This window comes from Cebus imitator, unplaced genomic scaffold (genome assembly GCF_001604975.1).
Source record: "Cebus imitator isolate Cc_AM_T3 unplaced genomic scaffold, Cebus_imitator-1.0 Scaffold3, whole genome shotgun sequence".
Taxonomy (NCBI): domain Eukaryota; kingdom Metazoa; phylum Chordata; class Mammalia; order Primates; family Cebidae; genus Cebus; species Cebus imitator.
In genome coordinates, this window is record NW_016107318.1 from 12,095,972 (window position 1) to 12,118,421 (window position 22,450).

The 22,450-nt window shown below is 33.9% G+C and overlaps 1 protein-coding gene across 11 annotated transcripts in view; it reads right to left on the reverse strand.

The window, feature by feature from the left end:
* LRRC7 (leucine rich repeat containing 7) overlaps positions 1–22,450 on the reverse strand; it is a 579,044-nt gene that overhangs the window by 241,653 nt on the left and 314,941 nt on the right. For 3 of the 11 annotated variants that reach the window (XM_037739865.1, XM_037739868.1, XM_037739859.1), the window contains one exon: positions 1,032–6,688. The exons of the other annotated variants lie outside the window; for them this stretch is intronic. In XM_037739865.1, coding sequence (XP_037595793.1) covers positions 6,682–6,688 — 7 coding nt within the window. In that variant the 3' untranslated portion in view covers positions 1,032–6,681. Of the gene's footprint in view, positions 1–1,031; positions 6,689–22,450 lie in introns of those variants that run through there. 11 annotated transcript variants of the gene reach the window in all.

Genomic DNA, 22,450 nt, shown 5'->3' on the forward strand with positions numbered 1-22,450 from the left:
AAGCAGACTAATTCTCCTCCTTTGACTTTTATTTGAGGGCATCTTACAGTGACTGTTGTCTTTTCTTCTCTCAGAAAGTGGAGGCAGAGAACAAAGTGGGCAAGGAGGAAGGAAAAATTCAAAAATCTCCATTTTATCTCATCCATTTTAATTTGCTTCTTTTTCTCCCCTGCTCAGAGTATGCAAACACTTCTCCAGTGTCTCGGAATATTTGCCAGAGAAATACCAACTTCCTGTAATTAAAACACATTTGCTTTAGTAGTTAACCTCCTCTCTTTTAAAGAATAGAGTCAGTTTTATAGCTTCTTATTACTTTTAACAGAAGCAAACAAGACCAACCTTCAGGATTCCAGGTTTGTCCTGTCCACCTTGACCAAGGCAAGGGATCCTGACTCCGTGGCCTAGGATATGAATCTGCAGTCCTTAACCTGGGATTGTTCCCGAGAATTTCTGTTCAGTATGGGAGTTTTGACCATATGCTCTGTTTCCAACCTGAGCTGGTTCACCCCTCCTTAGAAACCTAGTGGGCCCTCGCTCTAGGATGGTCACCATATTGACACCAAACTTAGTGTTGCCACCTGATCAGCATAACGCACTACAGCCTAGAACTCCTGGGCTCAAGAAATCCTCCTGCCTCAGCGTCTTAGGTAGCTGGGACTACAGGCATGCACCATTCTGCCCGGTGGTTCTGCAGTATTTCTAACCAGCGCTGAGAAATCTCTCATTCATATTGAGGCCACAACAGACCACTGTGTCCCTATAGGAACCATGCTTGGCAGGACCACTTCCCACTCCTAGAGGTTTGCAAATGTGCTTATGGAGAGAGGGTCCTTTCAGCAGGCCCTCAGAAACCATCGTTGGTCCTGTCTTCTGAGGCTCCAATTTCACTCATCAGATAGCTGTTGGCCTGAGGCCAGTCATGACATTAGGCCTGGAGATTTTCAGATTTCCTACTTAGTGGCTTCTTTGTTTTTCAGTTTGTCCCTTCCTGGTAACAACTAAGAGGCAGGCATATTCTGTCCAGTGTGCAGTTTTTTTTTTTTTTTAAAGCAGTTTTAGGTTTACAGCAAAATTGAGAGAAAAGCACAGAGATTTCTCATACACTCTCCAACCCAACACATGCAGAGCTTTCTGTACTGTGTGATTCCCACCTGAGTGATACACTGTTTCAACTGACAAACTACATCTACATATCATAGTCACCCAAAGTCCACAGTTTACATTAAGGTTCACTCTTGGTGTACATGTGATGGGTTGGGACAGATGTGTAATGACGTGTATCCATCATGGATGGATTATAGATGCTTTTACACATTTCTCCCAACCCATCAAATGTACACTATACATAAAACTATGTGTATATATAAATATATATATGCACATACACATCTTTAAAATATATATTTATGAATATAAATATATATCAGAGTAAATATGTATCACACACAGCTTGTTCTTTTATTTATATAGCATCATTATCCATTATGCAGAATGTCTTCACTGCCCTAAAATCAGAGTCTGTTTATCCCATTAGCTGCACTGTAAACCTGTGATTTTTCTAGTAACTAGTAGATCACACAAAGAACTCCAAAATTTGCTTTATCTTCAGTCCTACAGTAACAGTCAAATCAGCAAGGGAGCCATTCTTAGTTAGTAGAGTGGATCTTGAATATAGACTCAGAAAATTTGCCAGTAGCCTTTTAAAAAATTTTTATGACTTGAGTGGCTTCATCATGCTACACAAGTCTGTTTCTTCATCTGAACAAGTATCCTTAAATCAGTATTGCATTCTCCAAAAAAAGCTGTAATTTCAATCTCACTGTGAATATCACAATGTCCCGTTGGCTCCCCATTGGCTTTTCAAAGATAACACAGCTTGTTCTAGATGCACTTTTGCCCTTTTATATTTTAACTGCAGATGTCAATCTGTCATGATTTAAGTGTATTCTTGTTTTTTATCTAAGGTAAGCATTCTTTGGAGAAGTGACTTCTCCGAAGAAACTAACAAAGCTTGTGATACCTCTAGTATCTAGAATGCAGTGGTAACCACAAACGGGAAGTCCAATCTTTACAAATACTTATTTTAAATCTCTAAAGTAGGGAGGCTATACAGTTCAAATCTTTAGTCTTCAGCAAATTTTACTAAAATATCCAACATGTTTTCTTCTATTTTCACATAACTGTGCACTTCTGAGTCTTCTTCTCCAACAGATTCTTTTTTCCTGCCACCCTTCCCTCACTATCTTGGTCCCTCAATCTCTTGTCACCTCTACTCCTCTGATAGGCTCACACCACCTTCTTATCACATGTCTTATTTTCCCAGTTTCATAGTCTCTTTAGGAGTAAAATATGTCTATTTTATTTGTCTAATAATAATCTGGCAGAAACCTTGAAAGCATTACGCTCAGTGAAAGGAACCAGACACAAAAGATGACTCCATGAATAATTCCACTTATATGTTCAGAAAAGGAAAATTTATAAAGACAGAAAGCAGTATAGTAGTCACCTGGGGCTAGGGTAGGAAATGAGATTAGAATGAAGATTAACTGTGAATAAGCAGGAGGGATTTGGGCAGAGGGTAATAGAAATGAGCAAAATTGAATTGTGATAATTACACTTCTCTATAAATCTACAAAAAAAATTGAATTGTATACTTAAAATGAGTTAGTTTTATGTTATGTACTTCACACATCTCAGTAAAGCTGATTTTTAAAAAAGAATTGTCCAAGCGGCTTTAGAGACAGCGTCTTGTTCTGTTGCCCAGGCTGGATTGCAGCGGTGTGATCATAGCTTACTGTAGCCTCAAACTCTTAAACTCAAGTGATCCTCCTGCCTTGGCCTCTTAAAGCACTGGGATTATAGGTGTATACCACTACACTTGGCCCAGAGTGGCCTTTGCTTTATGCCTTCTTACCAAGGACAGCATGAATTCTTATGTAACCAATTTTATCCCATCACTCACATATCTAACTTGTCATTCCTCTACTTAAAACCATTTCATCAAAACCTATTGCCCATAAAATAAAGTCCAATCATGGCATAAGAGCCCCTTCACAGTTTTTCCTCTGTCTACCTCATGGTTACTCCTTCCTCATGCTTTCTATTTTACATATTCAACCCTTTGTGACATGGAGTTTCCTCTGTGAGCAACACTCATTCTTTGCCCATTTTAAAATTCCGATTTATGGTTCGAAAGATTCCTTCGGCTTCACCTGGAATCACCTTTACAGATAGGACTAAGAAACAGAACTTCTCTGTACTATTTCTGGGCCTTCATCACATCTCCATAATTCTATGTACTATGCTGTACTGCATGTAATGCTTCACTTGTCTCTATTCCTTATGAGACCTTAAGCTGCTGAACAGCAGGGGCTCTTTGTATGGGCATCTCTAGTGTTAATCCCTGTGCTTGACACAGTCAGTCCTCAATAAATGTTTATTGAACTGGATTGAATTAAAGATTTGCATTTTCTCTAAAATTTACCCAAGCACAAGAGGTAATGAAGAGTTTGGATTTTAGATGTTGTATACATACATAAAACACAGCTGAAATCAAAGGAAGTTGCATGTGTGTGAGGGTTGGAGGAATTACTAGTTTAATACAAGATTTTTACCTCATTGAGATTTGAGCAATATGTAGTTTCCACACTCTTATGCTGTTCTAAACCCATTTGTTCTGAAATTATTATTTTTACTATACTAGACCTCCATATGCTATATTTTTGCCCTGGTAATAGTGTTTTTTATGCCAATGAATAAATATAGATCATCAGTCTTTATTCAACTTATATTAATTGCTAGTGACAGAAACAAGTGACACAAAATAAAACTGACTATGCCTAATGTTCCTTCCTTTAAAAAATTGATAAAATAATCATAATTTTTGGTGACAAAATTTAGATCTGTCAGTTTTGGCTCAAGAAAAGTTGATTTGATTAAAAAGATAAGACAAAATAGCAGGAAGCTTAATTGGCAAAGTTTGATATGAACAAAAAATAGGCTGGTAGAGTACATGTAGAAAAATTCTTAATGAAGCTCCAGAAACCAGTAACTTCTGAGAAACATACAGGAATATGTAAATATGTATTCTATTCTCTGAGGCACTCCTAAAAGGCATAACAACTGACTCCTCTTCATGAGATGCCAATAAAATGATGAAAGGTAATACAGTGTAGCGTTCACATCATGCCCCAGGTTCCTGAGAGTAGTCTAATATTATGGAGGAGAGGGCTGTATGGTATTTGTATCTTGAAGAATGGGTAACCACATATTGTACTGCTTTCTTCTAAAGGGTCTTTTGTTGTTGTTGGTTTTTAATTGAATATGTTTAGCTAAATTCTGATTTAATAAGCATATCTTACAATTCATGAATGTATAATCAATAGCGTATATTTTCAATAAAATTATTTCAGTAACAATAAATGCATATAAACACAATTAATTTTTACCTTTTTTTAAAGTATATATTGAGGCTGAAAATCTATGAAACTTTACAAATAAACACAGTCAATATTTTCTTAAGTTGGTATGCATGATTCCTCTCAGAATAAAAGATTAGAGTCACATAAGTATTGTGAATGAATTTACAATCACTTATGATTGTTGGAGCACTAACCAAGACATATAACATGGACAGTGGGCAAAAATAAATCACGTCTTAATTCAATTGTATTTATTTTAACCTTTTATAATCACTTCTGCTGATTAAGTTTTAAAACATTTTGGCTTTTATAACAGCTATTCCATTTACTGGTTAATTTTTTTCATTAAGAAATGTTTCCTTTTTGCTACACATATAAGTTTTCAGTTATACATTATCAAGACCAGAAAGGCAACATGGTTTACTGCAGTAAGGTTATGTCAATAAAATAATTATCCAACAGTCTGAGCACGATGTAGACTTTTATTGCTGCTGTATAAGATTTTTAAGCTTTAATAATGAAAAGTCCAGTTTCTTACTTAGAACATCATAAAGTCAAAACAGCAATGTTTCTTTAATCTTCAAAGCTACTTTCTACAGAATGTTTTAAGTAATCTCTTTTGAAGTAATCTCTAAAATAAATTTCGGAAAGCTAAATAAATTGGTGGCATTTGAAGGGCACTGAGAATTCATAAGAAGACATTATAAAACTACACTAAGACAGTATAACTGATTCTAAAGCAATATAAGGAATTGAAGTTTTGTGTTTTTAGAATAGCAATATACCTTTTAGTTTTTGAGAGATATATGCAATATATGTGAAAATGACAGAAGTCAATAAGCATATAGTACACACAGCTAAAAAGAAGGTTGTACAAACACAATAAGTAGACTTAAATTTTTACATATAGATCTTCATAAGTACTCATGGAAAAATCAGCATCTACACAATTTTAACAAAAAATCAACATTTACTTTCAGATATATGTTTTATACAAAGGGCTATGCATTCTAAGACAGTTTTATATTTTATATGTTTCATATAATTGAAATTGATAAAACAGAATAGGAATACTCAAGAAAGTACATTTTAGCGCCATAACATAGGTTTTACAAAAAATATGTTTATTTCCTAGCCAGTAAAATGAAATAGAAGTAAAACAAAAGGAAAAGCCAGTAAGCTCAATGTATCCTGCTTATACTTGTTTTATAAAAAGAATCTTTGAATTGTATTTAATCAAGCCCCAACAAAATAATTATAAATTATTTGTATTTTGCCTTGTTCCAAAAGGAGTTAATATGGGATGAAGAATAAATTTGCTGTACTGCATAAAGCATCAGCAAGATGGTGACCTTTGCATGTTGAATTTCAAGCTTTTCAAAATATTAAAAGGAAATATATGCTACTTTTAAATTATGTGTATAAAAGGTTAAAAGCAAATGCACTCATTATGTTGAATGTTATTTATTTAGCAAAAATATTATTACAGAGACTCATTTTGTATGCAAATTGAAATGCTATAAGCCATTGAACTGCACAAAAAAGCCAGTATGGTTAATTAACAAATGTATTTTAGAGCTACAAAATAACTGTTTCACATTAAATTACATAAGATGAAAGGATACATAAAATCAATCACCAGCATTTCATGTTTTGACTTGGGCCATCTGGGAACTTTGCAAAATAAGTCCACAATGGAACATCATCAAGGAGTATGACAGAAAAATGAGGCAATTATATTCAGTCTCTGAAGAACTGCACAAACTAGAGAAATTATCTTACTTACTGCATTAGGCTGACTTCTAAATGACTTAGTTTGATCCATTTAAAAAATATACAAAAATTATACACAACAGCACCTTAACATAACAAATATTGAAATCAATTAGATAAAAATATGGGTATTAATGTTTTCTGAGATGATACAATTTCATATTCATTGAAAGTTATGGCAACTGAATATACTTGGAAAAAAAAACCAGGTCCCTCTCTATTAGAAATGTCATTGTTAAACTTTAACAAAGACCAAACATTTTGTATATACTAGGCAGTAAGAAGGCAGCCCCCATCAGCAGGTAGCGCACCAAAAATGTTTGGTTTCGTAATATAGTTTGGGAGAACTACCTCTACAAAGTCTATTCGTGCTGATGCTCCTGATGCTGCCATTTCTGGTGCCCGAAAAGCTGCTCCCTCCACATCCTCTGTTGTAGGTGTCACTGTATAGTCTCAGGCGATTGGGCAAGGGGCACACTCTGGATCTTCAGATGCTAAGATGAAAAAAATCAATTTCAATGCCCAAAAGATGGAACTCCTAATGCAGAAGGTGACTAAAATAATTACCAATTGGTTTACAGTACAGGGAGATGGAAAGTTTACTTTTTTAAATGTAATTCCACAAAAATAGGTTTTAAATAACATTTTTGTAAAGAGGCATACATAGCTCTAGGATTAGGAAAAATGTTAGATAAAATAGAAAATTAAACTCAGAGTGGAATTGGACTAGATGACAAAAAACATGCATACCCCCTGAAAGGAGCAAGCAAAACTTTAATATGATGATTATCAGGTGATAAGCCATTGTCACGAAAATAACTTGCTTACACTATCACTTCCAAGCTCTACTCATTTCCAGTAACTCTCTGTGATAACAAGCATGATTGATGCACACTGTTTAAGGCATAATAGAAATGGACACATTGAAATTTTACCAGGAATTTTAATGTCCTTGACATTCTCTGAAAATGACAACATTTATGAATTTCCCTTCTGCGAAATATTCTTCTTCAGTATAGCAGCTCAAATCATATTAAGATAAATTATTTTAATCTCCATAGCATTAGAGAAAGATTTCATATGAGAAAACATCACTGAAAGACACCAGTGAGAGAGGTGTATGTAAATGAACATACTTTGAAGAACACATTTTATTACATTAAAATAATTTTGATTGAAATAATGTTTTGGGTTGTAAACAAATAATTATTCTTCCCATTTTTTTCCTATTAAATATTTAAATGGCAACTTTTGCCAGGCATCTCCATGTTTTAATAAAAATGTGTGTAATTTGGATCTTGAGAGGAAATTTTAAAAAGCATTGACTTGAATGCATAATGATAAATGTATATATGAGTACAAAATCATTTATAAAAATATTTATCATCTCTAGAAACAGCAATGGCTCAAATTAATAAATTATGGCTATTTGGAATTAAATCATTTAAGTAACCACCTTTATAATTTAAGAAATTGGTATTTTTATAACAGTCACTTTTACAGCTTATGTACTTTAATCCATTATATTTGATATACTGTAGAGTGACAAATGATCATAAATCATGACAGATTCTTATTGAACATAATTTTTCAGCAGGAACCATCCTGAATCAATTAACCGTGCTATTACTCTACTTTAATTTTCTCCCCACTTCTTCTGGAAAAGCCACCAATCACATTTCAATTAATGACTTACATATATTTTGCTTACACTTTTTTATGTGCTACATTTTATTCAAACTAATCAAATGCTACAATTTTACCAACGTGTACTAATTTAAAAGTTGGATATGCTCAGACAAATGTAATTATGGCTACACAGAATATTAAATGATGATTGAATATATTAGCTGCATTAGAAATTTCTTTTTGCTCCAATAAAAAGACATATATTTTCCATGAAAAAATGAAAATATAATGTTTCATTACAGTATTTTTATATACAACTGAAATTAGTGCACATGAATCTTAAAAATATTTTCACAGTTGAATGTAAGAAGTATAGTTCTCAAATTCATATAATTATTACTTACATTAGAAAAATTTGGCAAATGCTTTAAAGGTTGAACAACTTCATGTATATAATAGGTACACTGGGAATGTACATAGACTATTTGAACAAGAATTACTTATCTTCATGTTTAATTGACAAGCAATACATAAACAGATTCTTTGTGAGAAAATGTTGTCTTAAAGATTTTGCTATAAGTTGGGTTTTATGTATTTATTTTTGGATGAAATATTTAATAGTCATTTAAAGAGATGTTTACAGATTGATATAGCTATTTCACATGATTATCTTAACTCTCTCTATGTATGTTTATAAAGTTCACATTCTTATTTTGCTGATATAAGGAAAATAACAGCATGTATAAAATATTACAAAGAATATTATATTTTTATGTTTTAAATAGTCAACTATATTTTATAAATTACACATGGATCATCATGCTCCATAGCTGAAATTCAAACTCAAGTTGAACATAATTATGCATTCTGTGCATTTTTGGATGATTCTGAAATGTGCAACTTGATCTTGCCAAACTTAAAACAATTAAATCTTAGTGTTTTCTCTCAGATCTCTCTGCCGTATCATTTGATTTTCTCATAAGGCATATAGATTATTCAAAAATAAAATTGTCTAACAGAACAGTAATATAGCAATCAATATTCTCAGCCCACTATTGAACCAGCCAAAATTTAACACCAGTTGAAAGCTTAAGGTATTACAGCATACAATTTGGCTTTGAAGATAGGGCATAAGTACACATCATTTTCTTTAAACATGAAGGTGATCAATACATAAATCTTTATAATGGCAGGCAACATTTTATTCTTTAAATACATTGTACAAATTCTCCCAATTTATGCATCATTTGCAGTATAACATTAATAAAAGTCAATGAATTAAGAATATGTTTTTATTACAAAATGCAGTCATCTGCTAGAGTAGTCTTTAGCTAACCATTAAGAAAATTTACACCAAATAATTTTTGGCATATAAAAGTTTGAGCTAAATAAACGCTATTGTGTTCAAGCAAAGTCCACTTTTAAAATGTTCTTGCTCTAAAATTTACCTTATAACATTTTCAAATATTTTGTTGATATGTTAAAGTGTTTCAAAAAACCTAATAAAAAATGGAAGCATGGTTTTCTACAGCTTCCAAGACTCTACAGAAGAGGGAGTGAGTGCTGTAAGAAGTGGAAAAGGGAGGGAGTGATAGAATCTGCTTGCAGAATTCAAGAAATAGTTTTAAGAGCTAACCTCTAATTTGGGTCTTTATTTTTCCATAAGTGTTTACTATACAAAAAGAGATAAGGAACTCTAGGCATCAGGAATTGCATGTATACATTCATTAAAACTTAAAAAAAAATAACAAATTAGGGATGGTGAAATTCTTTTTTTTTTTTTTTTTTCATAAGGGAGCTTAATATGGAGGGGATTGTTGGGAGATGAAACAATTTGCCATTTGTCCCTATACACTTATTTCTATTCCTCACTCTTTTTTATTCAGTCTCAAAGGTAAGTGTTTCTTTATCTACTCAAGTAGATAAAGAAAGTAAAATTCTTATTGGTATACTTGACACCAGGCTCAACAACCTCTTCTAGGAAGGACCTGGCTTGCTAAATTTTCACTTTCTTCTTTGGCATTATTCTCTCTACTGCTGGCTCCTTAATCTTGGGCTGTGTGCACTCAACACCTCTATTATCTCCTCTTCCATGCCTAGCATGTAAACCTGATAGCTAGCACAAGTTAACATTTACTTCTGGTTCACCGAACTAAAATTTATTGAGCACCTACTGGGTGTAGGCAATGTAGTAAACTTTCTCCTCTGCTGAAAAGGGCAGTCTATCTTACTTCCTCACCAACCATACATTCATTGCCCCACTGCTCTCTAAATTTTGAGCCCCTCCACTTATCACACCTGCTTTGGTAACGTAAGATGAAAGCTAGAATGAACTCTTACATCTGCTGTGCTCAGGCTGAACTTAGGCAAGGTATTTGACTGTCTTGAGCTATAATCTTTGCAATCTGTAAAATGGACATAATGACACTTTCCTCAATCTATTGTAATGAGTCTCAAAATGAAATATACACATACCATGCCTTATCCGTTGTCTAGCACATAAAAGCATAAGGAATTGTTATTAGGTATAAATGTCCAAAAATCCTTCTGATTTCAAATCCAGCTAACATTTCTCAATATTTACTTTTGGGATCTCTTTGCTGTCTTTCACTATTGATTATTCCCTACATCAAAGCTCTCTACTCTCTTAGATTCTATGACAAGTGCCTTTCCTGCTTCACCACACACTTTATTGTCTCTTTCAAAGGCTTGTTCTCTGCCTGTCCCATAAATGATGGTTTTCTCTTCTTTTAATTGTATTGTTCTTATCATTCAGTATGTGAGAATGTGCTCCCATAGTTTCCAATAACATATGAGAATAATAAAGACAAAATCTAGGCTTCCAGCCCATTATCTGTCTTTGTGCTTCAGAGTCCTCTGTCTAACTGTATTTCAAGTAACTCTATTTGGATTTCTCAAACTGAATTCGTCATTTCCCCTCTGAACCACCTTCTTCCTTTGGATTTTTTTACTTTGGATTTAACTTTCATTGATGACATCACCGTCTACTGGGTCATTCAAATCATAAATCTGGAGACTTAGATTAGGCTTCTCCCTCTTATTTCTAACATCCAAGTAACCTTAATTCTGTGCCAATTTTATTTCCTAAATATTTCAGTAATTGGTCCATTTTTTTCCATCTCTGTTAACAAACAGTTCAGATTTTTCTAGAAAATAATCTGGACTTTGCCTGGATTATTACAATAACTTGTTAATTTATCTCCCCTTCCTCAAAACTCCATATGATTCCCAAATGAAATTTAACCACATTATTCCCTACTGTGGGCTGAATTGTGTTCCCTCAAAATTCGTAGGTTGAAATCTCAATTCCCAGTGCCTCAGAAAGACTATATGAAGATATGGTATTTAAAGCAGTATTTGAGGTAAAATGAAGTCGCTAGGGTGAATCCTAATTCAACATGAGTGATATCTTTATAAAAACAAAGAGATTAAGATATAGATATACAGAGAGAACACCATGTAAAGACATGGGGAGAAGCTGGCCATTTGCAAGCCAAGGAGAGCGCCTTCAGAAGAAACCAACCTTGCTAACACCTTGATATTGGCCTTCAGAACTGTAAGAAGATAAATTTCTATTGTTTAGGCCAACAAGTCTGTGGTACTTTACTATGGGAGCCCTAGCAAATGAATACTTGCCTGTATGTGTATTTCTTCAAGAGCTCCCCAGAGCACATAGGATGCAATTTTAATGTAGCAAACCCCCACAGTGTGACCATACCTCCCTATTTAGCTTCCTCTCTGACAACTCTCTGCCATCACGCTATACTTCACCAACTCTTAACTGCTTACAGTTCCAAGTACACACTGTATTCCTCAACTTTGTACCTCTGCTACCACCGCCCTCTTCATCTGGCTGAACTCTATCAGTTTTTAGACTCAGCTTAATCAGTATCTTTCTAGGAGCCTATTCTTACCCTAAAATGACTTTGAAGAAATGCACACAGTAAACTTGTAAAATATTGATACATAGAAAAAAAAAAGAAAAATTACTGTAAACTCTTAACCCTAATGTGAGCATTATAACTGTTTAATGATTTTCCTTCCAGCTTTTTAAGGCCTGTTTTATTTAAACAATAGAGATTTTATTGTATAAAATTTTGCATTCTGTTTTTTTCATTTTATTTGATATTATCCTTTGAGCATTATCCCATCATTAAAACTAATTTTAATGGCATCATAATATATTTTACCATGTTAGCTTACTTCAATAAATCTAATTATTTTTCTATAACCAGAAATTCAAAAGATGTTGTTGATTGTCCTGGGCAAAAAATAGTAAGTAGTATGGTATGATTCTCATATCTCTAACCCTAGACTTCTCTCTGGTCTCTGGATCTGTGTATCTCTTGGACCTCTTCACCAGCGCATTTCACTAAAACTTAATATGTTCAAAATGAAACTCATTATTTTAATCTAGTACCTGTCCATCCCTCCAATTTTCTCCAAACTTTTTGTATCTGTTTATAGCATAATAATTCACCCAAGCACCAAGCACCGAGTCTTCCGAGTTAACAACTAATGTGTTATCCTTGATTTCTCTTTTCCTGCAACCTGTATTCCACTGCCATTGATTTAAATTGGTTCTCATAATTTCCAGGCTATTGAAATGGCCTCTTACCCCATCCTTTTGTCTTTAAACTTCTCAATTCCACCTTCCTCAGATTTGCTTCATAACTGTTCATTACCTCTGAAAAATACAAGCCTCTTCATGTCACTCCTGGCTTAATGTTCTTCAGCGGATCATTGGATCCTTCAAAACCAAGTTCCAATCCTTTGGTATGGCTCTGTACTAGGTGTCTTGTATATAATGTTATTCAACCTTTCTCACAAACATCTGAGGGAATCAGCCCGAGTTTTCTCTTTCACATAAGTGCTTCTAAGAAAACTATATTGTGATCATTACTTATGAGTCTGTGTACCTGAATCTATTCCAATATTGGAAACTTGAAAGAAAAATCTATAAAATTAAAAATCTATAATATGTCTAAATATCTATGTTGGTAATATCTACACTATAAGGTCGATGTAGGAAGATATTAAAAGAGAGAGGATACTAAAGAATAAAGAACTTGTAATAAAATGATAATCAGAACCAAAATAAAAACTATTTTTTTTTTACATTTCTAAATTCCTTTGACATGAAGGTATATGATAATGTCATAAAGTTCTCTGCAGTAGAGACTTTGCTAGTGAATTTATTCCAGTGTTTCAAAGAGTCTGAAGAAATATGACATTTTACTCCTACTGTGGGCTTTATATGTATGTATGTGCATATATATATATATATATATGTATGTAAACTTTTCAAGGCTTAGTTGATTAACAGATGTTGGAAAAACAAGATACATTGCTAAAATATTATTATTCTAAAAATAACTTATAAGATCACAAGCAGTAATAAATAGAAGTACACATTCATCATTTCTAACTGGAAATTTAATGGAGCCTTGGCAGTAAGTAATCATTACCAAAGGAGCACTAATGCAGAATTGACATTCAGTGCTAACGAATTAATTTTGAGGCTGATTGAGAAGACACTTCGCTTTGAATAACACCACTATGAGGAATGGTTATTGTTATGATTTTTAGCATTATGCTGTTTAAGAATGTTCTGAAGCTTTCATTTTATGGTATATAAATATCTTCTTATTTAGGGCAGAATTATACCAAGAAGATTAGGAATAGAAAATGATAAATAGCCCTTGGAATCAGGAGGTCCATGCCTGAAAAATCTGAATGCCATCAGATTCCAACTTCCAAAAATCCTTTAAGTTGACTTTGGGAGGGTTAAAGGATGTACCCTTTTGTCACCAAGCTTGCTGGTTCTCCACTTTTTCTCCAGTTTGATGCTCCACTTGCAGACCCTACTCCTCTTCCACCTCTGACACAACAACTCTGTCTCCTTCCAAAACCACGGCTCCCATAAAGAGCTTTTAGCCTTAGTGGAGATAAGTAAAAAGAATCCACTTTCTTTTAATTTCACCATCTATTATTGTTTCTTTTCAGATTTAGTGATTTTAAAATAGGCACAACAAACCTTTGTCATTAGAAGACTCACCCTCCTGGGCTCTTCCCTTCCAACATTTGAGTGTTAAAATAATAATATACTAAAGCAAAAGCATTGTGTTGAAGTTATCTTGGGTTTTTACTCTTTTGCCATTTGAGAATGTGTCATCTTGACAAATGGTAACTGATCCACTATTGAAAGTTACAAATACCTTCAGACATAGTTAACTATTTCTTTCCAAACTTTTTATCTCCTCAAAATGTTATTTCCCATTTGGCAGAGATACCTAGGGAGCTCTGTTTCCACTGAATTATTGCTGATGGATCTGAGGTTATCCTGGCCACAGGCTTGTTGCCAGGGCACTCCAGAGGTGACTGGAGTTCAGTAGCTCTGTATCTCTTTGACACTTACATAAAAGGAACTGTCTTCAGTGGCTTGCTTATTCTGACGCTCTCAAGGGCTTTAGTTTCTTAGCTGTAAGAATCTGGTACCTATTAGTGTTGACACTTCAACAGTTCACTTTAGCTCTATTCTTATCAGCTACCCGTAGCTCTTTTTTTTCTGATAGTTTGGCATCATGCAGCTGAGTGCCTGAAACAGAATACATTTTAAATGAATACTGTCTGCATGTTGTGCAGATGTTGTACTGACCATCTGGTCAACTGAAGTCTCTACTGGAACCATCGCCGATATATAGGCATATACCCTGGTGCTTAAGTTACCCTTTTAAAGCAAAGAAAGTTGTTTTCTCTAGGTTCGTTGGGGGTAGGGTGGAAGTAGTTCCCCTCCACTGCGATGTTCTCAGGTGAAATAGCCAGTCACCTTACTTTTATGCTTTTGTTATATATTCATTCTGTCCCTAATAACTAATGGCAGCAAACGACTTTCTGATGGCAAACAGATGCTGAGACTTTTTCAAGGACCAGTGATCTTTGTGCCCTCATGCTCCTCTTCCCTTGAAATAATAGTCATTGTTTTCCTAGGACAGCAATGGTTGTCATATATTTCTAGTTTCCATAGTAAGTCTCAGCCAGCATTACACTTTATTTACTGGCCTAAACATTCAGCATTTCTTACCACATGATAGGATATTGCCTTCATCTGTTAGAAATTCCTTATACCCAGTGAAAAATAAATTATAACCATGCATTTTCTTCTTCAGTTACAAAGTTCCTTATTGAAGACTAGAGAATGTGGATACTCTGTTTTAATCAGTGTGTCATCACCGGTAGAAGTATTGCAAATTATCTTTTAGTCTGCTAATGTAATTGCCATATTGCCCTATCTTCTGACACTTCAAACACAGGGTTATGGATAGTTGAGGTTCTCTTCTTAACATTAACAAACATGAAATAAATTTAGTGACCGAACTACTGAGTGTGGACTCTCACAGTATTTGAAACATCCAAATGGGCTTCACTAGCCTTCTGTTCTAGTCAATATGCTTTTTTCACACACATTTTTATAGTTTATGTTTGAAGCTGTGTTGTTGAATATCGTTATTGACTTTTGTTTTTAGTTTTATCAAGCAAATTCCTTCATCCACCTGCCCATTCACCCAACTGTCCTTCCATTCATTCTACATACTTGCTACTGCTCTAGGCAATGGAGACAGAAATATAAAATAAATTCATATTTCTATCTATGAGTTCCCATAAGCAAGTAAATAAGCAAGTAAATAAACAATTCGAGCACAATGAGGTTTTTTTCCTTTTTTTTCTTTTTGCTAAGAGAGCACATAAGAGGGATGGCAGAGCCAGTTTGAGTGGGTCCAGAAAAGGCTTTCTGAAAGAGCTTATCTTCATTGAGTCATAAAGGATAAGTAAATAAGTTAATTAAGGAGTAGAAAAAGATGTAACAGGCAGAAGGAACGATATATACAAAGGCCCCAAAATAAGAGTGAAATTCAGGGTGACTGAAGCATACAGCATGAGGAGAGGAAAGAGAGACGGATGATACGCAGGTCATGAAGGGCCATTATCTTAGGGAGTGTAGAAACATTTTCTTGAATGTCATTGAAGTTATTAAGATTTTTAAGGGGGAAAGTGACATTGAATTTGCATTTTAGCTTTGGAAAACAAAGTGGAGTGTGACAGAGTGGAGGCAGAGAAATAGTTGATTTCTCTATTAAAATAGAAGATTTTAATGGTTGAGGCACAAGATAATGATAACCTGAACGGATACAATGGCAATAGAGATTAAGAGAAAAGAGTAATTACTCATATTTGTAACATTACATTGATTTATGTAGTTATTACGTTAATGTCTGTCTCTCTGATTAAATGTAAACTACATGAGGACAAAGATAGGTTTTACTTTTGCCCATTACCATATTTTCTATACCTAATGCAATGCCGGGAATAGAAGTGCCTAATAAGTGTATTTGTTGAATGAATGCACTAATGAATGAATTTAAAAAGTGCAACCCATTAATGTAAACTATGCACTGGGCAGACTATTAGGCATTGAGGATACAGAGATAAACAAGCTAGGCAAGATTCCTGTTCTCAAGGACAAGTTTTGAAAATGGGAGAGACAAGTAATAAATAAGAGAATTTGTAATAGTAACCAGTGTTATATAGAAATTAAAATGGAGTTTTTGGAATGTGCCTGGGGTCAGAATGGCTACTTTAGATTGGAGGGTCATCAAAGACCTTTTGCAGCAAGTGACATTTGATTTGAGATTGAAATGATAAAAAAAGAGTCAGCCTCTGGGGGCAGAGAGTTCCAGACAGAAGGAAATGAATAAGCGAAATAGACAGATTTGACAGAACTTGTTGACTGATCAGATGTGGGAGTAAGAAATAGGCCTAAGATGATTCACAGGATCTAAAAAATGTTATTTCTATTAACTGAACTTAGAGATACTGGAAAAAGTACAGATAGTGATGTAAATGATGAATTCAATACTGAAACTGTTGACTTTAAGGTACCTGTGATGCATTGAAATACATGGATGATAATTCACCTCCAAAATATACCTTCTTTCTCAGAACAGAAAAGGTATGAACCATGATTCTAAAAGATTATTACTATAATGTTCTCCAGGCAAAGCTCCTTAACTGGCAATATCTATAGTTGACTATATTTGCTGAAAATCTTCCCAATACTTGCAGCTATTCAGGGCCAGTAGACTCTGTTCTGATGGCTCAGAATTTTCTGTTAAAGTGGACATTCAAAGGTAACATGACTATTAGTTCTTGATAGGCTTTGGTCAGGACTAATTATTTCCAGGCAGAAGTCTGAATTTCTGGGGTCTTTTACTGTGTCCCTCCCTATAATGATCGGTGAAAATACTCAGTTTTAATTTTTGATTTTATTATAAAAAGCTTCATTTCTGTTGAAAGAAGCCTGATTCTTTTAAGATCCTACCCATTATTTTTGCCCATCATAATAATCTATATGCCATCTATAAGAACACACTACGAGTTTTCTATGTTCAACCTAGACTTGAGGGTCTGGTTCAGAGTTGTGTAGTTTACTGCAAATATTTTTCAATATTATCTTGGGCCTTCGATGGTTCCCTTTATGGTATAAATGAAAAGAGTATGATTAGTCTTCTTTACCAGGGATACTTTTGTGGTTCATTTTGAAAGGTGGTGTGCTGATAAACCATCCAAGCTAGACAGTGCTCTTTGTGTATACACAAGTCAGAGACTGCCGTGCTACCCAGACACAACTACCATGGATCTGAAGTACCATCTCAACAGAGAAGACACAATTATAAGTAATTTGACCTGATAAACCTACCCATTTTTCAGATAACTTTTAAAAAGTACCAGAGAGCTACATGGTAGCAACTGATTTTATGAAGTGTGGGCAGGGCCTGACAAGCACTTGTCTCTGAACTGCAAGAACACCTATGATTTTCAGCTCCGCCCTACACAGACACTGCAGGGTACAAGGCATAAAGCAAAGAGCCTCTGGTTTCGAATTAAGATTCTCCATTAGCTATTTCTATCATGGCTGTCCTAGATGGATACTTCTATGGACAGCTGGATCCTGCCTTCTGTTTCACTTCTATGGCCCAGCTTAACACTTTATTCCCTAGCAGATATCCTTGAACTTGGTTTTCTACCTCCTTGGATGAACTCAACTTTTATCAGACCTGTTTGTGAGGTTACTCCTCTGTGGTCTAATTTATGTAGTTGTTATGTCCTATGTCTCTGTAGGCTGGACTTGTTAAATTGCTTGTCATGTTCAGCAGGACTCAAAATGTGTAGATTGAATCTGTTACTCTTTAGGAGTCAAAGTCCATTAAGAAGTATTTGAGATTCTTTAGTCACCACTGCAAGATTTTTCATTAACACTCTCATTTTTCTAAATCAATATGTTGACACAAGGTCATATTAAGTTGTGTCTGCTGAATTCCTTAAGAATACCATTTGCTGAATTCAACTAAAGAACACTATCTGGGAATATTATCTAGAAAAATATGAACATTGTTGAAGATGTGGTGGATGAGGATGCAAAAATTCATAAATTACCAATAGCAATTGAAATAATTAAATGGCAGTCCTTTTCAACTTTTCTATTTGAAAATACTTTGTATATACATAAAATCAAAATGTAACTTTCATAAATTTATAATGGTAATTATTTCATATATGCTTTTTCATGATAGTTTTAATTTTTACAATTGTATTTATAACATGAGTGTGTTTTCCTTCTCTTCCTTATACTCTTCCACTTACTTCTCTCCATGACCTCAGCCTCAAGTGACCCAAATATATAACCTATAATTAATTTTTTCTCATATAAACTCTAAGACTTTTTCACTTAATTAAAAGCCTTTAGAATTCTAAGGAAAGTTGGCTAGACAAATATTTAACTTCATTAGTGAATAATTTGGGAAGAGATAACACTTTTATAATATTAAATCTATCCTTATAAGAAGTGATCTGTCTTTTCACTTACTCAAATCTTGTTTTATGTCATTCAGTAAGAATTTATAGTTCCATTTAATAAGCATATGCTTTTCTTGTTAAACTTATTTAAAAATATTTTATAGGCTTTGTTGCTCTAGAGAATGGAATATTTCAGTTTCTTTCATCAATGCTTTTTTCCTAGAATGAAAAAAACTATTGCTATTCATCTATTCATTTATTTCCAACCAGCTTACAAAATTCTCTTATTCATTTTAGTATATATTAGTCCTCAGATCTGCTAAATGTACATAGTATGGCCATACGGTTAGCAAAGAGTATAACTGTCACTTATCATTATTTCTACTCAGATTTATAAGTAAGACAGATCTGTCTTTGAACCTCTAATCCACCTTTAAGGGTTGTACAATATTGGTTAAGTTACTCAGTCTCCTTAAGTCTTAATTTCCTCATCTTCAAAATGGGAGCTGATAATAGTATCTATATTATAATGATGCTATGTGAATTTAAAATATTAATACATATAAAGTACCTTAGTCTAGTGTCTGGCAGGTATAAAGCACTGAAAAATGATGACATGAAGAGATTCTCCAAACAACATGGAAAAAAATGATTCAAACCAAAAATACAATGCCAACTGACTCTTTAGGAAAACAGAATTCAACAAAGAATGTGTGTTTCAGCTAGTAGTAAACTTTTTGAAGTTTAAAAAACAACAAATAAAAACAAAAACCATGATCAGAGTATTGATGTGTGCAAAACAGAGAAAAATACAATAGGAATAGAATGGTAAATTAAATTTTGTGAATTTAGGAAACCACTAGAAAAAAAAAAAGAGAATTGACCTCATAAGTTGGTTGTAGTAGAAATAGATATATTCAATGTAAATCACATGACTTAGTTCAATTTAATTTACTAATACAAAAGATTAATATAATTTCTCCAAATATTAACACACATTATTAAAACCTAAACTAATTAATTTGTGTAGGTTTTCTAGGAAAGTTTTCTTGTTGGTTTTAAAATGGGTCAAAATGAACACATCATAATGTCATTTAAAGAAACTTTTTGACTATTTTTAATTCTTTCTTTCTTACTCAACTTTGTTAGCTCTTAACAAAAGCATTACACTTAAAGAAAGGTAGACAAAGGATGACGTTTAAATTTTTACAATTTAGCTAAAGAAAAGCTTCCCTAAAAGCGATTACTTTACACTTGTCAAAAGAAATAGACTTAAATATATATTGGAATCCATTAATACTAATTGCCATCAGAGCAAAATAAAAGGGAATACAATCTCTTGGATCAACTAATAATAAAAACCTTTACTACTTGACAAAGGAAGACAGAATATTCCAATTAGCTGTCTGTCAATAGTATATTGGATTTTGGGATCATAAATAAATGTAATAAGGTAATAAAGTATAAAGTAAGCCTACTATATAGCTGTGTGATGCCAAACTAATATAGTAGAAAAGTTGTTGAATAAACTTCAGGAATCATGATACATATACTTACTGACTGCAAACTGAGACATATTTAAATTAGTCTTCATTCTACTTGCTGAAAAATATAAAAACTCTCAATTCTAATGCATTTCTTAGTATAATCCTCATCCACACAGATGATATCCAGATTGAGTCACACTCAGCAAAAATATTGCAATATTATGAGTTGTATATGAAGCAGCAGATTTGGTTCTAGATCAATGCAAATGTTTTTGGGAAGAGGAGACAGGAGAATTTATTTTTATTGATGAATAGTGACATTCATTTCCTGATCAGTTACCTGGGTTAAGAGTGAAATTTACTGTATTGCTATCAATTGCTCTTTTCAGATCTGCCAATATTTGCTTTATGTACATAGGTGCTTTGATGTTGAATGCATATATATTTGCAACTGTTACATCTTCTTGTTGAATTGACCCTTTTATCATCATGTAATGACCTGCTTTGTCTCTAGAGACAAGATGCTAGGCATTGAGGAGGTTACCAAGATAAATAAAAGGATGTAAAGAACCATTCCTTGAGAACTAGAGGTCAGATAACTCAGGAAATGCAAAATAAGCAGTAGCACCACGGGCATTTTAGAGCAAATGTCTTATGACTCATAATTTAGTGGATAGGAAGAGTTGATTCTGATACAAATATTTTGACTTCCTGAGCACTGTCATCTGGATTCCACTATGTAACTGCCACTGTGAAGTAAAGCAGGCAAAGCAAGGTCAGAAATGGCAAACCTTGAAACCAAAGGTCCTGCCAAAATTCCCAACTCAAAGGATGAAAGGATAAAGAGAAACAAGAAAGGAAAAAAGAGAAAGAGACTTTCTAGTATGCTAATATTGGTGTAGCCTGAATGGCCCCTTTCTCTCTGGATTTATGTTTATCTTAAGCAAGGACTGCTACACTAATGAGTACCTCTGAGAAGCTTCTCTTGGCTTCTTTTTTGCTCTTTCCCTCTGCAAACTTAACAACCGCTTCCATTTATCATGCATCAACCATGTACAAGATACTATTGGGTATAATACATATATCATATTACATATAATGCCTAAATACATGATACATATTAGAAAGGCTAAATGCCCTGCTCTAAAGTATGAAAATACTAAGAGGTGAAAAAGAAATTTGGATTCATGCTTGCCCCACTCTAAAGCTCAAGTCCCCTCCGTGATGTTTCTGCTAAAGGCAGGGAACCAAAGGCTAAGTTAAGGAAAATGAATCCAGATTTTATTTTGTAAACTTAAAAAAATCACCAATAGAATTGTTGATTTTTTAAAATGATGGCATATTTTTGAAATTTGCATTAGATTTTAATACTTTTTATTTTGCTATTAAACCGTTGGAACAGCCCATCTAATAGCTGTTTTTCCCCCCAAAGGAATACTCATTTTTACTACATAATTTTCAAGTAATAACTTCATTCTATATGAGAGTATAAAGATATCTGGATTCCTATTGCGTCAGGTTACCCTAAGTAAGTTGGTCTAAAAATAGTTTATGATTATCAAAAGAATTCATATTCCTGCTTCTCTCTCTCTCTTTAGATTTAGGCACAGGGTCCTGCTCTGCTGACCAGGCTGGAGTGCAGTGGTAAAATCTTGGCTTATTGCAGCCTTGATCTCCTGGGCTAAAACCATCCTGCTGCCTCCACCTCCCAAAGAGCTAGGACCACAGGCACATGTCACAAGGCTTGGCTAAGTTTTAAATTTTTTCTTAGAGATGGGATTTTACTATGTTACCCAGGCTAGTCTCAAACTCCTGGCCTCAAGTGATCTTCCCACCTCAGCCTCCCAAAGCACTGGGATTACAGACCAACCCCTGTACCTGGACCCATGTTCCTGTTTCATCTTATTTGTTCAGTAATACAAGGGTGAAGAATCAGTGTGCATTTCTGTTTGAAACTACAGATGGAAAAATATGACAAAAAACAATAAAAGAAATTTTAGATAAATTAATTATCCTTGTTTCAATTATATTCAAGGATCTCAACTGAAAAACAGGCCACAGTTATGAACTATGCTGATTTACTTATTTAATGCTGATTCTGTGGATAAACTGGGACTAACAAACATAATCAGAATTTAATGGGACTCTGTATCATCTATTCAAAACTTTATCAATGAAATATCTGCCAGGCTTTACAAGGTAGTAAATTTTACTTATGAACCAATATTGAATGCTAATCATTATATTTAATATAAACACTACAAA